This window comes from Muscardinus avellanarius (assembly GCF_963383645.1).
Source record: "Muscardinus avellanarius genome assembly, chromosome: 10".
NCBI lineage: Eukaryota > Metazoa > Chordata > Mammalia > Rodentia > Gliridae > Muscardinus > Muscardinus avellanarius.
This window is the reverse complement of record NC_137796.1, coordinates 38426185-38449041: the sequence shown is the minus strand read 5'-3', so window position 1 is coordinate 38449041 and position 22857 is coordinate 38426185. Positions and strand designations below refer to the sequence as shown.

Here is a 22857-nt window from a genome sequence, read left to right as displayed (position 1 = left end):
TGCTCTGGATCTTGAGTCTGTTTTATAATCAGCCGCCACTACTCCTTTACTGGGTTGTATCACAAAGTCTCAGCCCCAGGGAGTTAATCCAGGGTGCGTGAGACCGTGGGGGTACTGGGCTGGGCGTCTTCCCACTGGGAGCTGTGACTAGGGTGTGGTATCTCTGCCACCGCTGAGATACCACACCACTTCACTGGATTGGTTTGCCAATTCTCAGACCCAAGAAGATTATCAAAGGTGCACAAGTCCCTGGGAGTGCAGTACAGGGATTTCTCCTTTAGGGGGCCGCAGTTTCACTCAAGGTTATTGTGCGCACTGATCAGGAGCTGTTGCGGGGCGCGGTGAACTCACTGTCGCTGCTGGCAATCGAAAAAAAACTAAATGGGTATAATAGTTATGTTGTCTCTAGAATTATTCCAGTTTCATTCTTGTAAAACATTTTAGGTTCATGGTTACTTTCAACACTTGGAATATGTTATTACACTGCCTTCTGGCTTCAGTTCCTTCTACTAAAACAATCAGATGAAGCCGGGCTTGGTGGCTCACCCTTGGGAGGCTGAGACAGGAGGATTGCAGTTTTGTTTCCAACCTCAGCTATGTATTGAGGCCCTTGGCAAATTAGTGAGACTCTATTTCAAAATAAAAAATAAAAAAATAGGGCTGGGGGGTATACCTCATAGTTAGACTGCCCCTGGTTTCCACCCCCAGTAACACACACACACACACACACACACACACACACACACACACAAATCAGGTGAAATTTTGTTGTTGCCTATATGAAAACGTTGTCTTTGGCAACTTTATTTTTTTATTTTTATTTTTTTGGTGGTACTAGGGGTGGAACCCAGAGGGTTTCTACCTCCGGGCTATACTCCCAGACCTATTTTATATTTTATTTGGAAACAGGGTCTCACTAAGTTGCTGAGAGCCTCATTAAGTAGCTGAGGCTGGCTTCGAACCTGTGTGATCCTCCCGTCTCAGCCTCCCAAGCGCAGGGATTACAAGCATGCGCCACCATGCTCAGCGTCTTTGGCAACTTTAAAATGTTTTCCCAAGCCAGGCGTGGTGGTGCACACTTGTAATCCCTGCACTCGGGAGGTGGAGACAGGAGGATCGTGCTGGTTGGGAGCCAGCCTGGCTGGCTTAAGAGACCCTGTTTCCAAATTAAAAAAATACAAAATAGTTCTGGGAGTGTAGCCCAGAGGCAGAAAGGCTTCCAGGAATCCCAGTGCCACCCAAAAAAAAAAAAAAAAAAAGTTTTCCCAATTAAAAAATGAATAGAATTAAATTAAAATAGACACAACTTAAAATGTCTTTGAGATATTTTCAAGCCAGTTTTTCAAAGGAAAACTTATAGCATTGAGTGCCCACATAAAAACACTAAGATGCAGCTGGGAAACTGAAAAAGAAGGATCACAAGTTCGAGGATAGCTTCAGCAAGTAATGGGACTCTCAAAAACTTGCCAGGACCTTGTTTCAAAACAAAAAGAAAACTTACAGGAAGATGGCAACAGAGAGAAGCAGCGCCTATGAGTCCTGCTGACACCCGATCTCCATTGCCTTAAAAACAGTGTTTTACATAGCCAGAAAATACTACCATAGAGAAATTAAAAAACTATAAATACAAGGGACAAAGAAAACGAAGACTAGAAGAACAACCAGAGAGCAGAAAACAAATCTGCCCACCTGTGGTGGCGGGCGTTGCTCTGGCGCCATCTTGCCTCACACCACCAGACTCCAGAGACTAAAAGGAAAACAAGGTGCTGAAGTGAGCAGCTACAAATCATTCAGTTATAATTCATCAGATTTTCCCTGTGCAAAGATCTGCTAAAACTTTCAGTGGCCAAACTAACCACACCATCCAGGAATCAAGAGCGGAACTCAACACCAGAAAAGAAACCCGCCAGCCTCTCAGCCAAGGGTGTCCCGGCAATGCCATTTTGTCAGCTGTGGCCATGCTCACCATGCCTGCCAGAGATCCAGACTAGTGTGCACCAAACCCGTAAGTGAAACCGAGGTCCCCGCCGGAGAAATCTCAGCTTTGATAAACTCCCTGGGTCTAATATATTGCAGTTCAACCCAGTGAAGGAACAGTGGTGGCTGTGATTACCACACCCTCTAGAGACCTAAGGCCCTGCTCAATAACAACATAAGTGAAGTCGTGGTAACATGGAGAAGAACCCAGACAAAGTTGGGAGTGGGATCTGCTGTTGGACATATCAGAAGCTCAGACAGACTCAGGCTCTGATCAGTGGAAAGTATGGGGGAAGACCTACATTTAACACTAAATCCAATGAGTAGGATCCCCAGGAACACCACAGACATCCCGCTTATGGTGAACAGGGAGATGTCAGACTAGCCCAGCCCTAGCTGTAGCGAACAGAGAATCCTACATTGAATTTGATCTTTGAGGGATACACCAACAATGGATGCAGGAAGAGACCAAGACTCCAAATCTGTGGAAAGTGTGGAGGGTAACCTGTGCTTAAAACTAAATTGATACCATTGATACTGACCATCTGCATACACTGAGCAAGACGCAGATAATCAGACTCACAGTGGAAAATGTACCGGTGGTACTCGATATCTGCACAGAGACTGCAGAGGATATATCTGCTGAATAGTCATTTATTTGTAGAGTTGCAGTAATTTGTTTTTGGGGTTGTTTTGTTTTTTTGTTATTTTTTTTGTGTGTGAGTGTGTATGCCTGGTTGTTTGGGTTTTTTTTTAACCCTCTTCTTATCTCTCCCTTGTCTTCTATTAAATCCATTTCATACCACTCTACTACCAACTCTACATTGGTTACTAGAATACTACTACATTTTTACTATCTCTTGTCTCTAGTATATACTACCTTACTAAATTCATATTTTTATTCTATTCTACCCTGAGACCTTACCCTATTCTTCCATTTACTCCTTCACTTTCCTCCTTACTCAGCCTTCACTGTTGAATACAATGTAACTTGCACTTGGTGTATTTGCTGACACCTAGAGACTGAGAGAAATCTATCAAAAGCAACAGGTACAAACTTCTGAAATCATGGAAAGGAGGAACAACAATGGAGCAGTGAGCTCCCACAACACCACAATAACAGAACCTGATAACACAGAAATGCAGATATCTCCAGATGATCAAATTAGGAATGTTACTGTAGAACTAATATAGGACTTCCAAAAAGAATTTAGCGAGAGTCTGAAAGAAATAAAGGAGCCAATCCTTAAAGGCATCAAATCAAATTATAAACAATCAATTAGACCACATGGAAAATGGAATCTTACTCCTAGAGGATGATCACTCCAAAAACAAACTCATAGTTTATGACTTAGAAAAAAACAATTCAATAGCAGGAATTGGACATTGAAGTAATACGGACCCATCTTAAGAGAGCTAAGAATAATTGGTATAGAGGAGGGAAAAGAAAGTGAAACCAAAGGGATCAACAATCTCTTCAAAGAAAGAATAGCAGAAAAATTTCCAGAAACATACAGCAAGAGGTCAATACACGAGTACAGGAAACTTATAGAACTTTCTTTAGAAAAAGATCAGAGAAAAGGTAATCTATGCTAACAGAACTCAAAGACAAGCAGGAATAACAACTATAATAGCAGACAAGTTAGACTTCAAGCCCACACTTATTTGAAGAGACAAGTCATTTTTTACTCGTTAAAAGAATACAGCAAGAGGAAATAATGATAATTATTAATACCCAAACCAAATAAAGATACCTCAGAGAAGGAAAACTGCAGGGTTATATCATTGATGAACTTTGATGCAAAACTGATAAACAAAATACTAGCCACATGCATACAAAACCACATCAAGAAAATCATATACCATAACCAGGTCGGGTTCATCCCAGGGATGCAAGGCTGGTTCAACATATGAAAATCAATCCCTGTAACTCATCATATAAGTAGAATCAAGGACAAAAATCATGTGATGATTTCAATAGACACTGAAAAAGCATTTGATAAAATCCAACACACATTTATGATAAAAGCACTGCAGAGAATCAAAAGAGAATGAACATACCTCGACATCATAAAGACAATCTACGATAACCCACAACCAACATCATGTTAAGTGGGGAAAATGTTTGAAAATTCCTCCTAAAAACAGGAACACAGCAAGGATGTCCATTATCACCACTTCTCTTCAATATAATACTTGAGATTCTAGCCAGAGCAATAAGGCAAGAAAAGGACATCCAAGGAATACAAGTAGGAAAGGAAGAACTCAAACTTTCACAATTTGCAAAAGACATGATATTATACTTAAAAGACCCAACAAACTCAACCAAAAGGCTTATAGAACTGATCGACAAATTGTACTAAGTGTCTGGATACAAAATCAGTCTTAAAATAACAGAATCTTTTTGGTACACCAACAATAAATCCACTGAAAAAGAAATTCAGTAAGCACTTTCACTCAGGAGTTCCCACCCCCCCCCCCAAAAAAAATACTTGGGAATAAACCAATGATGTAAAAGACATCTATAAAGAAAATTATAAAACAGTGAAAAAAGAAATTGAAGAAGATTCTAGATGATGGAAAGATCTTTCATTGTCATCAATAGGCAGAATAAATATCATCAAAATGGCCCATTATATTACCAAGATCATTCCTCAAAGACATAGAACAATCAGTCCTTAAATTCATTTGGAAGTACAAAAAAAAAAATAGCCAAAGAATTTTTCAGCAACAAAAGCCATGCAGGAGAAATCACAATACCTAACTTTATACTGCAAAGCCATTGTAGGAAAAACAGCATGGTACGCGCCCAAAATCAGATACATAGACCATTGGAGCAGAATAGAAGACCCAGAAACAAATCCACACACTTATAGCCAATAGATTTTTGACAAAGGGACTAAAAGCATACACTATAAAAGATAATCCTGTTCAACAAATGGATTTGGCAAAACTGGTTAACCGTATGTAGAAAAACCCTTGCCAATAGTTTTTCTTTGTTATCATCATTCCAGTTGGTGTAAAATAGTGTTTCATTATGCCTTAGTGTGCAATTCTTGAATGACTACTGATGTTCACTATCTTTTAATATAATTTTTCCTGCTCATTTGTACATCTTTGTTGAATAAATATCTGTTCAAGTCATTTGCTTTTTCTATCTTTTTGCAGTGTTATATTCCCTGATTTCATTTTCCCACTTTTTGTAAGCTTAAGCAATTTTTAATATTACAAAGGTAGAAAGAAGGGAGAGAATAATAAAGCACTACATGATAGTGATGTAGTGGAGTGCCTTGAAAATAAGGCAAGGCCGGTGCTAGGGCCTCCGAGGCCGGGATCGGAGCCTGCTGAGGCGTTAGGCCGGTGCTGGGGCCAGCGAGGCCAGAATCGGAGCCTGCCATGAGGCAAGGCTGGTGCTGGGGCCTCCGAGGCCGGGATTAGAGCCTGCTGAGAGGTTAGGCCGGTGCCGGGGTCACTGGCCGGCATCGGAGCCTTCCGTGAGGCAAGGCCGCTACTGAGGCCTCCGAGGCCTGGATCGGAGCCTGCCTAGGGGTTAGGCCAATGCCGGGGCCATCGGCTAACATCTGAGCCTGCCCTGAGGAAGGCTGGTGCTGGGGCCTGTGAGGTCTGGATCAGAGCCAGCTGAGGAGTTAGGCCAGTGTCAGGGCCAGCGAGGCCAGAAACGGGGCCTCCCATGAGGCAAGGCCGCTGCTTGAGCCAGCGAGGTCTGGATCAGTCCACCGGGTAGCCAGGCCACAACTGGGGCCGTCAAGAGTGGGATCGGTATTTGCAACACAGCATGCACAGAGAAATATCGCAGAAAATTAAAACCAGATGCTTCCCCTAATCAGCAATAACTAGGAGGAAAGGGGCAAAAGGAAGAGGTTGATCTATAGAAAGGGCCCTATAGTGAAGCAATTAAGGTGACCAATCAGAGGGTATGGAATAGGGGAGGATGGAGCCTCTTTAAAAAGCAGGAGGTACATAAACATATGTATCAAAGTTAATCACCAAACAAGCATGGGTTCGAGGGAGGGGGAGGGAATGGGATGGTGACTCAATGAGGGCTAATTGGATGATGTGTGCTTGTATATCCTCTCAAGTCTTATATTCCAATGTGATGTATGATTACAATGCACCAATAAAAATAAATTTAAAAAATTAAATAAAAAAAAATAAGACACTGAAGGTTTTGAACATAGAACAGTTTTTATAGATTCATGATCTTCCATTTTGCTTAACCAATAGTCTTTTTATCTGCTCCTGACCAGACTAGTTGTGGGCCCACCCAGTGCAAGCCTTTTAATATTATTATGAGGTATTACTTTTTCCCATCCTGCTTTACCAAAAGCCTTTTTTCTGCCCTAACGCAGGTGTGGATCCACACATTATCTCCAGTGCCAACCCAAGCCTTTGTGTAAACCAAGATGTGTTACTTGGTTTACAAAGTCAGGGGTCACATGGTATCTGCTCTCTTTAAGGAAGGCCTGTACTATCCTTCCCCCATCCGTGTGGTGTTTTAGCCTGTCTGCTAGAATTTATTTATTATATAAACTTGTCTTTTGTGTACTTGATAATCACTTTCAGTGAGGGAACTCTGCATTATAACAATCTTTGTCTGAGTTCCTGTGCAGTACCCAGGCCCTGACCACTTTTTACATTTAGAAATTAATACCAAAGACATTTTGCAATACCAGCACATTCCCCATCATTCCCCCCTCTTTTAAGTTTCTGTCACCCATCAGGCCAAAGGGAATAGGGAAGAAGAAAGTCAATTAAGCTACTTCCATGTTGAGCAGGCATGAAGTGGGGTCCCGGCCTTGAGGTGCAAGGAAATAACTTAGGATTACCCAGTGAAAACACTTAGATTACCCAGTGTTTGAGGTGTCCATGGCTCTCCAAGGAGCTCTGGCAGTTAGTTGTTCATCTGGAATATTATCTGTAGCATCATCTGGAGCTTGATGGCATTAATTCTGTTGAAGACATATTTGGTCCATGTTTAGTACATTGTGTGGTTAAATTTAAGTATAAATAGAATGGCCTCCAGAGGTCTCAATAGAGGTAGGCTTATTTGCCCATTTTTTAATTGGGTTACTTTTCTTTAAATTGTTGCCTTATAAGAGTTTTAGAAATTTTTATATATTTTGGTCACTAACTATTATCTGATATAAATATTTCTTCCATTCTGTGGGTTTTGTTTTATTTTCTTGAAATTATCTTTTAAGGTACAAAGTTTTTTTTTTTTTACTTTTGGTGAATTCCAGTCTATCCTATTTTTCTTTTGTTGTAAGTCCTTTATGAAGTAGGTTTTTTTAAAAGATTTTTTTTATTAGTGCATTGTATTTATACACCATAATGGGGTAAAAAACGTGTGTAGACATAAATGCACACATCACCCAGCCAGCCTCTACCCAATCCCCATCTCACTCCCTCCCCATCCCTACCTCCCATGCTTGGTTTAGTGGTTGACTTCTATGTGAATAAGTACATCATGCACTTTAAAGAGTTTCTCTCTCCCCACCTCCCATCCTCACAGTTAGGTTGCCTTATTTGCTCCTCTCTAGGATCTCCTTTCTCACCTGGAGTTCCTCCTATGACCTCTGTACCCTACCTTTTACATATTAGGGAAAGCATCTGATTCCTTACTTTTTGTGACTGACTAATCTCGCTTAGCATAATGTCCTCAAGATCCATCCATTTTTCTGTAAATGCTGCAATTGTGTATTTTTTAATGGCTGAGTAAAATTCCATTGTGTACTTATCCCACAGTTTTGTAATCCATTCATCTGTTATGAACAACTTGGCTGCTTCCATAGTTTAGCTATGGTGAATTGTGCAGCTATGAACATAGACCACATGCATTAGTTTGGTAGTTTAATTAACTTTCTTTTGTGTAGATATCCAGAAGTGGTATTGCTGGATCAAATGGTAGATTTGTTCCCATTCTTCTGAGGATTCTCCATATTGTTTTCCAAAGTGGTTTCACTAATTTGCAATCCTACCAACAATGTCTTAGAGTTCCCACTTCTCCACATCTTTGCCAGCATTTGTTATTGTTTGTGTTTTGAATGATCGCCATTCTAGTTGGAGGTAGGTGAAATTTCAGGGTAGTATTGATTTGCAACTCTCTGATTGCCAATGATGTTGAACATTTTTTCATGCATTTATTGGCCATTTGAATTTCTTCTTTCGTGAAGTGTCTATTTAGTTCGCTTGCCCATTTTATGATTGGGTCCTTTGTTTTTTTAGTGTTGAGTTTCTTGAGTTCTCTGTATTTTGTAGGTATTAGTCCTATATCGGAGTGGTAGGTGGCAAAAATCTTCTCCCGTTCTCTTGGCTCTCGATTGAGGTTCTTGACAGTTTCCTTTACTGAACAGAAGCTCTTCAATTTTATGGAATCCCACATATTGATTCACCTTTTTAATTTGTTGTGCCTTTGAAGACTTGTTGAGAAAGTGTTTATCTGTGCCTGTGTGTTGCAGTGTTGGACCTATGCCCTCTTACAGGACTTTCAAGGTCTCTGGTTTGATTTCTACGTGTTGATCCATCTTGAATTGACTCTTGTGCAGGGTGAGAAAGTGGGATTAATTTCCAATTTTCTGCAGATGGTTAACCAATTTTGCCAATACCATTTGTTGAACAGGCTATCTTTTTTCCAGTGTATGTTTTTGGCCCCTTTGTCAAAAATCCATTGGCTGAAAGTGTGTGGAGTTGTTTCTGGGTCTTCTATTCTGCTCCATTGATTTATGTATCTGTTTTGTGTCAGTACCATGCTGTTTTTATTACAATGGCTTTGTAGTATAGTTTAAAGTCAGGTATTGTGAACCCCTTGCATGTTTTTTTTTGCTGAGAACTACATGGCTATTTTTGGCCTTTTGTTATTCCAAATAAATTCAAGGACTGATTTTTCTATGTCTATGAGGAATGATCTTGGTAGTTTAATGGGCATTGCATTGAATCTGTAGATCACTTTTGGAAAGATGGCCATTTTAATAATATTTATTCTGCCTATCCGTGAACATGAAGATCTTTCCATCTTCTAAGATCTTCTTCAATTTCTTTTTTCAATCTTTTATAATTTCCTTTGTAGAGATCTTTTACCTCCTTGGTTGAGTTTATTCCTAAGTATTTTATTTTTTTGTGGGAGATCCTGAGTGGAAGTGTTTTCTGAATTTCTTCCTCAATGGCTTTATGGTTGGTGTACCGAAGAGCTTCTGATTTTTAAGATTGATGTTTTATCCAGACACTTTGCTGAATGTGTTGATCAATTCTATAAGCCTTTTGGTTGAGTTTGTTGGCTTTTTTAGCTATATTATCATGTCATCTGCATATAGTGAAAGTTTGAGTTCTTCTTTCCTTATTTGTACTCCTCTGATTTTCTTTTCTTGCTTTATTGCTCTGTCTAGAGTCCCAAGTACTCTAGTGAAGAGAAATGGCCATAATGGACATCCTTGTCTTGTTCCTGTTTTTAGGGGGAATTGTTGAAGTTTTTCCCCATTTCCTATAATGTTGGCAGTGGGCTTATTGTAGATTACCTTTATGGTGTTGAGATATGTTCTTTCTATTCAGATTCTCTGCAGTGCTTTTATCATAAATTGATGTTGGATTTTATCAAATGCTTTTTCTGCATCTATTGAAATGATCATGTGATTTTTGTCTTTGGTTCTGTTTATATGATGAATTATGTGGATTGATTTTTGTATGTTGAACCAGCCTTGCATTCCTGGGATGAACCCTACCTGGTTGTGATATATGATTTTCTTTATGTGTTTTTTATTTTGAGTCAGTCTTACCAAGTTGCTTAGAGTCTTTCTAAGTAGCCTCCAACCTTTAATCCTTCTGTCTCAGCTTCCCAGGTACTGAGATTATAGGCATATGCACTAATTGAAGGTGAGAAAAAATCATGAAACAAAAATTAAGAGTTCTGGTGTTGCCTTAAGAATAGTGAGAGTTAATATAGAACTTTCTTTCTTTCTTTCTTTTTTTTTTATGGCACTGGGTGTGGAACCCAGGGGCTTTTCTACCACTGGGCTATGCTCCCCAACTTATTTTATACTTTATTTGGAAACAGGGTCTCACTAAGTTGCTGAGAGCCTCATTCAGTAGCTGAGGCTGGCTTTGAACCTCTGCGATCCTCCTGGCTTAGCCTCCCAAGCACTGGGGTTACAAAATTCCGCCACTATGCCCAGCAGAACTTTCTTTCTTTTGAACTAGAGTTGAAGGAAAATTATAGAAAACTTTTTCTTTTGAAAATGAGTAATACTAATGCCATTCTCCCCAATTGGAACCTAAGATAACTGTCAGGGGGTAGTGAAATAAATGGTCACATGCGGAAAGGGTGAGCAGATTATGGAGGGCTTGTGTTTTAGTCAGACTTAGGTTTCTGTTACCAACATACCTGGCAAGCATAATTTAGAGAAGCAAAAGTTTATTTGGGCTCACGTGTTCAGAGGTTCAGTCCATATTTGACCAGCTTTAAGGTAGAAATGACAGTGGCGAGGCATGGCAGATGACAGACACCACTCTCTTCTCAGGTGGCTGGAAGCAGAAAGAGTGAGAGGAGGCGGCCACAGACTTATATAATACCCAAGACCCTGCCTCCAGTGTTCCACCTCCTTCAGCCATGTCTTACCTCCAAACCTAGTTGTATTCCTGAACACCTGAGCTTTGGGAAACATTTTAAACCCAAACTGTAACAGTTTGAATGGCAAGTGGAAAAGCTGTGACATTGTTTCAAGATACATTGAACATTTTTGACCACGGAAGTCATGTGAAATATCATAGGCCTTTGTGGCAGAATGAATTTAGGGGATGAAAGGAGACCTAATAGTGTCAAAAGACAAAGTACAACAAATTTAGAGTGTAATTGGCTTTCATTAGTAATTAGCAAGTAGGGAAGCATTCAAACTCAGCAGAGGAGGTTGGCTTCATAAGCAGTAAAGGGCTGACGAATGCAGAAACAGGGAACAAATATTAGATTAGTTGTTTCATAGTTACTTACTTGTTGTGGGTATCAAACTCAGGGCTTACTGCATGCTAGACAAGCACTCTACCACTGAGCTCAATCTCTAGCCCCCAGTGGCCAGGTTTCTTCCATGGTCACATTTCCCTCCGACTCTGTGGGTCTAAGGGAAAGCTGGGGAGAACCTCACCAGTAGTCAAAGGAGAATTTTTTTTTTTTTTTTACTCTGGATACTTCTCTACTCTTGAGTAGAGAGGTTGTGGGATTGGTGTGTGTTTTATAGAAATCTAGAATTAACTCACCTCCTTTTATAGGATCTAATATCCTAACTGTGCTTTACTTCTTTAAACTGCATAAACTGTTCATGGCCTTTGAGGCAAACTAATCTCTGTTGGAGAAAAGAATTTGAAAGAGTCTGGAATTCAGGTGAATTACTCCTTCCTCAACTCTTGATCAGTGTGTTTGTTGACTCATAGCTTAGCAATTTTCTGCATGTCTGAGAGAACAGGGAGAGGCTGTGAGTTCCCCCACTCTGGTTTTTTCATTAATTTCTTCCAATGTGTTTTTCTTTCTTCCTGTGATTCTCAGAGCTGTAGTCTATTGATGAATCCTTCCATCAATATATACATGTTGTTTATACTTTTGTATATTAATGTATATCTTTTTGTATATTAGTATCATTTCATTTTTTTTAAAGTACATACATTATATTAATTTAATATCCTTGTGGAGGTTGGAAGTGTGTATTGCTACCTCAAAGGGTTTTTTGTTTTGTTTTGTTTTGATGGTACCAGGGATTTAAACTAGGGGCATTCTACCTCAGAAGCTATACCTGCAGGCTTATTTTATTTTCAAACAGGGTCTCACTAAGTTGCAGAGGGCCTCACTAAGTTGCTGAGGCTGACCATGAACCTGTTATTCTCCTGTCTTAGCCTCCCAAGTACTGAGATTACAATCATACATCACCACACCCAGCTTCTCAAAGGACCTTTTTTCAAGGGCAGATTTATATATTCAGCTTGCCATATTAAAAAGACCTGAAGACCAAATTTAAAACCCTATAGTTAGGGCCCATAGCCCTACTTGGGTAGAGAGGTTGCAGAATTGGTGTATAGAAATTAACTCACCTCCTTTTCTAGGATCCAATATCCTAACTGTTCTTTACTTCATTAAACTGTACAAACTGTTCATGGCCTTTGAGGCAAACTAATATCTGTTGGAGAAAAGAAGGAAAGAGTCTAGAATTGAATTAATTTAAATTTATTAAAATGAATAAACTTTTATTAAGATTTAACCAAAACCTCTGTGTTTCACAGTTAGTGGGTTTTTTGTTTGTTTGTTTCTTTGCTTGGTGGTACAGGGGATTGGACCCAGGGGCATTCTACCTCCAAGTTATACCCCCAGCCCTATTTTTTTATTCTTTATTTTGAAACAGGGTTTCACTGAGTATTAGAGGGCCTCACTAAGTAGCTGAGGCTGTCCACGAACCGCGATTCACCTGTCTCAGCCTCCCAAATGCTGGGATTATAAGCATGTACCATCACGCCCAGCTTCATAGTTAGTTTTGAGAGTATAAATTTAAACAAATGCCTGAAATTCTGGCCCTTGTTTGGAGCTCATCTCCAACTTTGAACTCTGAATTTATATTTATTTATTTATTTATTTATTTATTTATTTATTTTGGTGGTACTGGGGTTCCTGGAAACCCTTCTACCTCCGGGCTACACTCCCAGACACACACACACACACACACATACATACACACACACACACACACACACATATATATATATATATATATATATATATATATATTTTTTTTTTTTTTTTTTTTTTTGGTGGTACTGGGGTTCCTGGAAGCCCTTCTACCTCTGGGCTACACTCCCAGACCTGTTTTCCATATTTTTGAAACAGGGTCTCTTAAGCCAGCGCGGCTGGCCACGATCCTCCTACCTACCTCCCAAACGCAGGGATTACAAGAGTGCGCCATCACGCCCGGCCTTATTTTTATATTTTTATTTGGAAACAGGGTCTCTTAAGCCAGCAAGGCTGGTTTCAAACCTGCGTGATCCTCCTGTCTCCGCCGCCCAAGCACGGGGATTACAATTATGTACCACCATGCCCAATTGAACTTTGAATTTATAACCTGAAGTTCCTGGAGCTATAGAAAAGCTAGAAAAGAAAATTAGATTCCAGGAGATTCTATAGATTAAGATCTGTACACTAAGAATCCACAAAGTACTTTACATTTTACTTAGTTTTCAAGATGCACAGTCCTTACAAACAGTAATAAACACATCATTGAAGAATTATAGTTGGAGTTCAGGCATAGAGGTGCATACCTGGAATCCCAGTACTTGGGACGCTGAGATTAGAGGATCGTAGGTTTGAGGCTATCCTCAGCAGTTTAGCCAGACCCCATTTCAGTATAAAAAATAAAAATGGCTGGTCTGTGGTTTGGAAGTAGAACGTTCCTGGTAGAAAGAAAGAAAGAAAGAATGAATGAATTATAGTTGGATATTGAAATGATTTATATTTTATTTTGTTACTGTATTCATGTTCTGACTTAAAGTGAGCTCTATATTAGAAAAGCCAAAGATAATAGAGGATTCATAGTAAACTAATAAGAGTATAAAAATGTGTTAGGAAGCACATATATTTGTTATGGACTTGCTGAAGTCTAAAACTGTATTTGGACTTCAGCAAGTAGCTAATTCTTGTCAGTATCTAGAGATCCATATTCCATGTGTCCTTATGTTTTATTTCTTCTCTTTCAGGTGTCTTTTATTCAAAACCTTGTATTTTGTGTGGAAAGAGTTTACCGTGTACCTGACTTTGGTGTCTGGGAAAGAGGAAGTAAATATAATAATGGCAGCACAGAGCTACATTCAAGGTAATTTGCTTACTTCTAAGGGTAGCTTTCTGTTGGTGATGTTGTTTAAATGTATGGGATTTGAATATGAATAAAAACCAAAGTAGTGGTTTTTAACTAGTGTCTGTGTTAATTTTCAACCTTTTTTTCTTATATATGATGCAAATGAAATTTACTTGAACTTAATGCGTAACAATTCACTCTCAGCACCCATAAACAAATATGATAGAAGAAGGTACTTGGATTTCAGCTTTTACTATTAATCTACAGCATGACCTTTCTGTTAAACTAAGTCATTTTCTTTTTTCTTTTTGAAATTAAGCTATTTGAAATGTCAAGTACATTAAAATTTCTAAACACCAGTTGTATATGCATTAAATGTGAAATTCACTTCTATATTATAAAGCTGCGTTTTATATTGAATACAGATTTACACACCCTTCAGTAAAATTTAACATTCAGTGTTTTATGTAAGAGCTGTGATCAACATCTTGAGCTGCAGTTTAGTGTGTTTGAATAAGCAATAATACTTGTTAACTGAGTTTAGTAGTCTATGAATTTCTCTTATTAGTAGTAAGAAAATAGCTCTAGTGACTGATGTCCCCTATTATGTACCCTAATTTTATCCTCTGAAGGTCATCCTTTAAGTGAAAAAAAAAAAAGCTCAATAAGCCCTGTCTGTGTTGCACTAAAAAATGTCGAACTAAAAGAATTTCAGCCAGAGATCATCATTAGAGGTCATTTTATTTATTATTATTATTATTATTATTATTATTATTATTATCATTATTATTATTTTTGGTACTGGGGGAGGGACCCAGAGGCTTTCCACCTCCAGGCTTTTCTCCCAGACCTATTTTCTTTTTTTTTTTTATTTGGAAACAGGGTCTCACTAAGTTGCTGAGAGCATAAGTAGCTGAGGCTGGCTTCAAACCTGTGCGATCCTGTCTCAGCTTCCCAAGCACTGGGATTACAAGCGTGTGCCACCATGCCTGCATTAGAGGTCATTTTATTTATTTTTTATTTTATTTATTTATTTATTTATTTTAATTTATTTTTATTGGTGCATTGTAATCATATATCACATATACAAGACTTGAGAGGATATACAAGCACACATCATTCAATTAGCCCTCATCCAGTCCCCATCCCATTCCCTCCCCCTCCCTCCATTCCATGCTTGTTTTGTGATTAACTTTGATACATTTGTTTATGTACCTCCTGGTAGTGTTTTAAAGAGGCTCCATCCTCCCCTATTCCATACTCTCTGATTGGTCACCCTAATTGCTTCACTATAGGGCCCTTTCTATAGCTCGACCTCTTCCTGTTGCCCCTTTCCTCCCAGTTATTGCTGATCAGGGGGAGCATCTGGTTTTTTATTTTCTGCGATATTTCTCTGTGCATGCCGCGTTGCGAGTACCGATCCCACTCTTGACAGACCCAGTAGTGGCTTGGCTACCCGGTGGACTGATCCAGACCTCGTTGGCTCAAGCAGCGGCCTTGCCTCATAGGAGGCCCCGATTCTGGTTTCGCTGGCCCTGACACTGGCCTAACCCCTCAGCTGGCTCTGATCCCGGCCTCGGTGGCCCCAGCAGCGGTCTAGCTTCAAGGCAGGCTCTGATCCCGGCCTCGGTGGCCCCAGCAGCGGTCTAGCTTCAAGGCAGGCTCCGATCCCAGCCTCAGAGGCCTCAGTAGCGGCCTTGACTCACTGGAGACTCCGATGCCGGCCACTGGCTCCGGCACCAGCCTAACCCCTTGGCAGGCTCCAATCCCGGCCTCAGAGGCCCCAGCACCATCCTTGCCTCATGGCAGGCTCGAAGCTGGCCGTTGGCCCTGGCACTGGCCTAACCCCTCAGCAGGCTCTGATCCTGGCCTCATTGGCCCCAGCACCAGCCTTGCCTCACGGCAGGCTCCGATCCTGGCCTTGGAGGCCCCAGCACCGGCCTAACCCCTCGACAGGCTCCGATCCTGGTCTCGGAGGCCTCAGTAGCAGCCTTGCCTCACAGCAGGCTTCGATGCTGGCCACCGTTCCTGGCACTGGCCTAACCCCTCAGCAGGCTCCAATCCCGGCCTCGGAGGCCCCAACAAAGGCCTTGCCTCATGGCAAGCTCCGATGCCGGCCTCGCTGGCCCCAGCACTGGCCTAACCCCTTGGGAGGCTCCGATCTCGGCCTCAGAGTCCTCAGTAGCAGCCTTGCCTCACGGAAGGCTTCGTTGCCAGCTGCTGACCTCGGCACCGGACTAACCCCTCGGCAGGCTCTGATCCCAGCCTCAGAGGCCCTGGCACCAGCCTAACCCCTCAGCAGGCTCTGATCCCGGCCTTGGAGGCCCCTGCACCAGCCTAGCCTCACGTCAGGCTCCAGTGCCGGCCTGCTGGCCCCGATACCGGCCTAACCCCTTGGCAGGCTCCGATCCTAGCCTCGGAGGCCCCAGCACTGGCCTTGCCTCACGGCAGGCTTCGATCCTGGCCTCGCTGGCCCCAGCACTGGCCTAACCCCTCAGCAGGCTCTGATCCTGGCTTCGGAGGCCTCAGTATCATCCTTGCCTCACGGCAAGCTCCGATGCCAGCCACTGGCCCCGATACCAGCCTAACCCCTTGGCAGGCTCCGATCCTAGCCTCGGAGGCCCCAGCACTGGCCTTGCCTCACGGCAGGCTTCGATCCTGGCCTCGCTGGCCCCAGCACTGGCCTAACCCCTCAGCAGGCTCTGATCCTGGCTTCGGAGGCCTCAGTATCATCCTTGCCTCACGGCAAGCTCCGATGCCAGCCACTGGCCCCGGCACCGTCCTAACCCTTCAGCAGTCTCCGATCCCGGCCTCGGAGGCGCCAGCACTGGCCTTGCCTCACGGCAGGCTGGCCCCAGCACCAGCCTAACCCCTTGGCAGGCTCCAATCACAGCCTCAGAGGCCCCAGCACCGGCCTTGCCTCGTGGCAGGCTCTGATGCTGGCCTCGCTGGCTCCAGCACTGGCCTAACCCCTCGGCAGGCTCTGATCCTGGCCTCAGAGGCCCCAGCACCAGCCTTGCCTCATGGCAGGCTCCGATCCCGGCCTCGCTGGCCATGGCACCGGCCTAAACCCTCGGCAGGCTCCGATGCCATCATCGGAGGCCCCAGCACCGGCCTTGCCTCACAGCAGGCTCCAATCCCGGCCTCACTGGCCCCGGCACCGGCCTAACCCCTCGCCAGGCTCCAAACCCGGTTTTGGAGGTCCCAGTAGCGGCCTTGCCTCACGGCAGGCTCCGATACCGGCCATCGGCACTGGCACCAGCCTAACCCCTCGTCAGGCTCCAATCCAGGCCTCGGAGGCCCCAGCACTGGCCTTGCCTCATGACTTTCTCCGATCCTGGCCTCACTGGCCCCGGCACCAGCCTAACCCCTTGGCAGGCTCCGATCCCAGCCTCAGAGGCCCCGGCACCGGCCTTGCCTCACAGCAGGCTCCAATGCTGGCCTCGCTGGCCCCAGCACCAGCCTAACCCCTTGGCAGGCTCCGATCTCGGCCTCGGAGGCCTCAGTAGCGGCCTTGCCTCATGGAAGGCTCTGATGCCGGCCGCTAGCCCTGGCACTGGCCTAACTCTTCGGCAGGCTCCGAACCTGGCCTCGGAGGACCCAGTAGCGGCATGCTCCGATGCCGGCCATTGGTCCCAGCACCGGCCTAACCCCTTGGCAGGCTCCGATCCCGGACTCGGAGGCCCCAACACCGGCCTTGCCTCACGGCAGGCTCCGATCCCGGTCTTGCTGTCCCAAGCACTGGCCTAACCCCTCGGCAGGCTCCAATCCCGGCCTCAGAGACCCCGGCACCAGCCTTGCCTCACAGCAGGCTCCAGTCCCGGCCTCACTGGCCCCAGCACCGGCCTAACCCCTCGGCAGGCTCCAGTCCCAGCCTCAGAGGCTCCAGCACCGGCCTTGCCTCACGGCAGGCTCCAATCCCAGCTTTGTTCTGTCCTCACGGCAGGCTCCAATCCCAGCTTTGCTGTATCCAAAGTCTTACAGCCGGTCCCCGGTTTCTCCAGGGTCTCTAGAGGTCATTTTAAATTAGACTTAAATGAAGTAGAAAAACAGTCAAGAAAATATTGGATAAGAAGAATCTATAGCACTGTATTTTTTTAGATATCAGGCCTAATTACAATAAATTAAGCTAATATAAGGAACTTATTAATGTGAAAACCCACTCTAAATAATAGCTTTATACCCTGAGGAAGTTATGTAACCTCTTTGTAGATTTGTTATAGTTTATATATTTTGAATAACTGGCATTAGTAAGAGAATACTAGTGTACTCACACGTTTCAGAACTTTTTAATAAAAATGTCTGAAATTAAAAGAACTGTCATATTTATACTAGTAAACTAATAAACATGTTTTTCTATTGATTTTATGATTCATGTGGTGCATTTTTACCTATAGAACAGAATAGTAGCAATCAGTGAAAGATTCAGTAGAGGAGAAAATTTGTGAGAAAGTTCAGTTCACACAATAAATAAATCTCAACAAATACTAAAATACCAAGATAAAATTATATTTCAGCTATTTTCCAAATTGATTAGTCACTATTTCAAATTATTAGTTAAATTACAAGAAAGGAGATAGATTAGGTGATTCTATTAGATTTATTCCTTTTTTTTTCTTTTGATCTGTGTGTGTCGTACTCAGGATGGAACCCTGGGACAGTCTACATCCAAGATATACCCCCAGTCCTATTCTTTTATTTTGAAATAGGGTCTCACTAAATTACTGAGGCTGCCCACAAAACTGTGATCCAAACTGTCTTTTCTTGCTTTTTAATAACCATTTAATAATATTTCAGTCTCATTACCATTGCTATTATTTTCAGCATAAAATATTTGGAGTAGGAGTGTCTATTCAGTAAAATCAGAACTTTTGGTATAATTTATCATAAATCCTAAAAAATTAGGGTGTTGAGAGGTCCCTAGTGGAAAAACAGCTTCCAACGTGGCAACATTTTTTTTATTTGCTAGTGCTTACTTTTTGGCCCAAGATGTGGTCTATTTTAGAAAAGTTTACATAAGCAGCTGAAAAAATGTGAATTTAGCTATCTTTGGGTAGAATATACTCTGTCTAATAGGTTCATTTAATTTATGGTGTTCTTTAGGTCTGAGGCATTTTTATTGCCCTTTTTTCTAGAAGATCCATCTACTAGTGTGATAGCAGTGTTGAAGTCTCCCAATGTTATTGTGTTGAGAGCTATATGTGGCATAATGTCTCAAAGAGTTTCTTTTATGAAAGTGGTTGCACCTCTATGTTTGGGGTATAAATGTTGACACTCACCGTTATTTCTTCTTGTTGGGTTGTTTCTTTCACCAGTAAAAAATAAATGACCTGCTTTGTCTCTTCTGATAAGTTTAGACTTGATGTCTAATTTGTCTGATATCAGAGTTGCTTCTTTTTGAGTTTCATTCACATGGATTATCTTGTTCCAGGCCTTCATCTTTAGTTTGTATCTTTATTTGAAAGGTGTGTTTCTTGCGGGCAGCATGTAGATGGATTAAGATTTTTAATCCGTTTTGGCGCTTTTGTTTTCTTATTGGGGAGTTGAGGTTATTTGTATTCAGTGTGAGTATTGAAGTTTCTAACATTTTGAGTTTTAACTTTTTGAGGTAGTGTTTGATCTTTGCTTAGCTGTTTGATTGATGGAAATTATTTTTTCTCTACTTCTTATTAATTCCTCCGTGTAATTAATCTCTTTGAATATTTCCTTTAATGCTGGTTTGAAAGGCATAAATTGTTTCAGCTTCTGTTTGTCAAGGTAGATTTTATTTCCCCATCGAATTTGACAGATAGTTTGACTGGGTAGGAAATTTTTGGCTACAAGTTGTTTTCTTTCAGAATTCAGAACATGCAGCTCCAGGCCCTCCCATCTTTCATGACTTCGTTTTGAAAGTCTGCAGTCGTTCTTATTGGTTTGTCTCTGAATATCACTTCATCTTTTACTTTTATTGCCTTTAAGATTTTCTCCTTTGAGCTGAGCATGGTGGCGCACGCTTGTAATCGCAGCATTTGGGAGACTGAGATTGGGGGTTCACGGACAGCCTCAGCTACTTATTGAGCCCCTCTGCAACTCAGTGAGACCCTGTTTCAAAAATAAAGAAGAAAATTTAGGGCAGGGGATGTATTTCAAAGGTCAAATGCCCCTAGATTCCATCCCCAGACCCACAAAAATAATTTTTTTTTTCAGAAATGTCCTTTGACTATATAATTTGTCAATTTGATTATTATTTGGCATGGTAAACTTTTTCTCTGATCTTGTTTACTGGAGTTTCTATATATTTTCTGTACCTGTGTGTTGACCTCTATGTTTAGAAATTTTTCTGATATTCCTTCCCTGAAAAGATTATCGATTCCTTAGGTTTTGGCTTTTACTCTTTCTTCTATGCATATTATTTTTAGGTTAGCTCTTTTAAAATTGGCTCATATCTCTTCAGTGCCCAATTCATGCTGCCAGATTGTTTTTTCTAAATTATATACTATGTGTTTATTTTTGGAGTGGTTATCTTCTAAGAATGAGAATCTGTGTTCCATTTGGTCTAGTTTCTATAGCTTGAATTGATGCCTTCCCTTCAATGATTGCATTCTTCACCTCAAATCTTCTTTCTGATTTCGGTTCAGTGTGTCAAACTCTTTGTTTATTTGTTGCTTTGTTTCTCTTGGGCTTTCTCTAAATTCTTTTCAAAAATCCTTTATCATTTCTAGTATTAAGGTTCTGATTTGTCCTTCTAGTGATCTCTGCAATTGTGTGTTTGTGGGTTCTGTTTTTGTGGGGTTGTGGGAGCCCATTACTTCCATGCTATTATTCTTCTCATGATTTCGGGTTTTTTAAGTTTTTATCTTTGTTGCTTTTTATAGCTTTTTCTCACTCTGTAGGTGTCAGCTAGTATATACATTATGTTGTATTCAATGCTGAAGGTTGAGTGAGGAGGAAGGAGCTAGAGTTGTGGATTTTTTTTGGATCCATGTGGATTATGTAGATGTACATTGTTTTATTTAAAAATATTAAGATATGTTCTTGCTATCTTTCTGCTATTCTATGTGGGTTCTATTTGTGGTCAGAGAACACAGTATGACTTTAGTTCTTTTACATTCTGAGGTTGTATTTATGGGAAGGTATATCTTAGTATGTTTTGGTGTGTGTACTTTAACAAAACAAATATATATATATATTATTCTTGTTATTTAGAACATTCAAAAAATATCAGTTAGACCCTGTTGGCTTATGATATTAAGTTTTTCTATAACCTTGCTGAATTTTTGCCCAGTTCTACCAGTTTTGAAAGAGCAGCATTGATGCTTCCAAGTATCAGTTTGGTTTTATTTATTTCTCCTTTCAATTCTGTCAGTTTTGCCTCACGTATTTTGCAGCTTTGTCATTTGGTGTATAATATTGCTATATGTTATTTTTTGGGTTGACCCTTTTATCATTGTATAACTCATTTCTGTCTCATCTTTTTTTTTTTTTTTTTTTTTTTTTTTTTTGCTCAGAAGTCTATGTCTTTCTCTCTTTCTTTCTTTATTATTTATTTATTCATTCATTTATTTTTGGTACTGGGGATTGAAACCAGAGACATTTTGCTTCCAAGCCACAACCTCAACCCTTTTTAATTTTTATTTTGAAACAGGGTCTCACTAAGTAACTGAGACTAGCTTTGAACCTGCCATCCTCCTGTCTTAGCCTCCCAAATACTGGGATGCATCCCCCACCAACCCAGCTTACTTTATCTATTATTAATAAATTCATTCTTGCTTTATTTTGATTAATATTTACATTATATCTTTTTCCTTACTTTTACTTTTCTTCTGTTGTTATATTTGAAATGAATTTCTTATAGACAGTGTACAATTGAGTTATGTTTTAACTCTGCCTATCTTTTTAAATTGATGTATCAAAAAGCAAGTAGATATATGTTTTCTCTTACATATGGAAAATAGATATTTGGAAATAAGGGCAGCATCAGTGACTACGGAGGATTAAGGAGAAGAGGGGGATAAAGTCATAAAGAATATAGTAGCTAAAATAATACTATGAACATCTACAAAACTACCAATTCCAATTTCAAAGATGTGCATAGAAAGGATAAGGAAGGAAAGAGGGACCTGGTAAGGAGGGCACCAAGAGCTGTGTCTATGTATTTTTCTGACACTGTACCCCAATAGGATGTAAAATTACAGTTCGAGTAAAAAAACAAAAATAAATTGGTTTATCTAGGTCTTTTCTATAAAGTGTAATTATTAATATGTTTGGGCTTAAATCTTCCATTTTATTTTTTGGTTTCTCTTTATTCGGTTTTTCATTTCAGTTATCTTTTCCCAAAATTTTGTGGGTACTTGAGCATTTTTTAGAATCCAGTTATGATTTACCTACTGTGCTTTTCAACATATCTTTTTGTATAGCTTTTCATTGGTTGCTCTACATTTTACACTGTATATGCATAATACTTCAGTATATTCATGTCATTATTTTACTAGCTTGAGGAATGTATAAAATCCATACCTCCAATGTTTCTCATTGTCCTCCTGCATTTATAATTATCCTAAATATTTTCTCCATATCTATTTAGAATCACATCAGAGATAATATTATAATTTTTGCTTTAACTGTTAAGCATAGAAGTAGAGAAAAATCTTTATTATATTTACCCACATTTTTGCTTATCATTCAATTGTTTCTGTGTGTGTGTGTGTGTGTGTGTGTGTGTGTGTGTGTGTGTGTCCAAGGTATTTTCATTATTTTTTGTTCTTTTAAAGAATATTATAGCCGGGCGTGGTGGCGCATGCTTGTAATCCCCGCACTTGGGAGGCGGAGACAGGAGGATTGTGCAGGTTGGAAGCCAGCTGCGTTGGCTTAAGAGACCCTGGTTCCAAATAAAAAAGTATAAAAATAGGTCTAGGATTTTAGCCTGGAGGTAGAAGGGTTTCCAGAAACCCCAGTACCACCAAAAAAAAAAAAAAGAGAAAAAGAAAAAATATATCTTTTCTGGCTGGGCATGGTGGCGCATGCTTGTAACCCCCACGCTTGGGAGGCTGAGACAGGAGGATCGCAC

The 22857-nt window shown here is 41.0% G+C and overlaps 1 protein-coding gene across 4 annotated transcripts in view; it reads left to right on the top strand.

Annotated features, from left to right (window-relative positions):
- The window catches only part of PHKB (phosphorylase kinase regulatory subunit beta), a gene marked incomplete at both ends in the record, with an annotated part of 214078 nt that overhangs the window by 61275 nt on the left and 129946 nt on the right, over positions 1-22857 (top strand). For all 4 annotated transcript variants that reach the window (XM_080704249.1, XM_080704250.1, XM_080704248.1 and 1 more), the window contains one exon: positions 13714-13829. In XM_080704249.1, coding sequence (XP_080560375.1) covers positions 13714-13829 — 116 coding nt within the window. The remainder of the gene's footprint in view (positions 1-13713; positions 13830-22857) is intronic.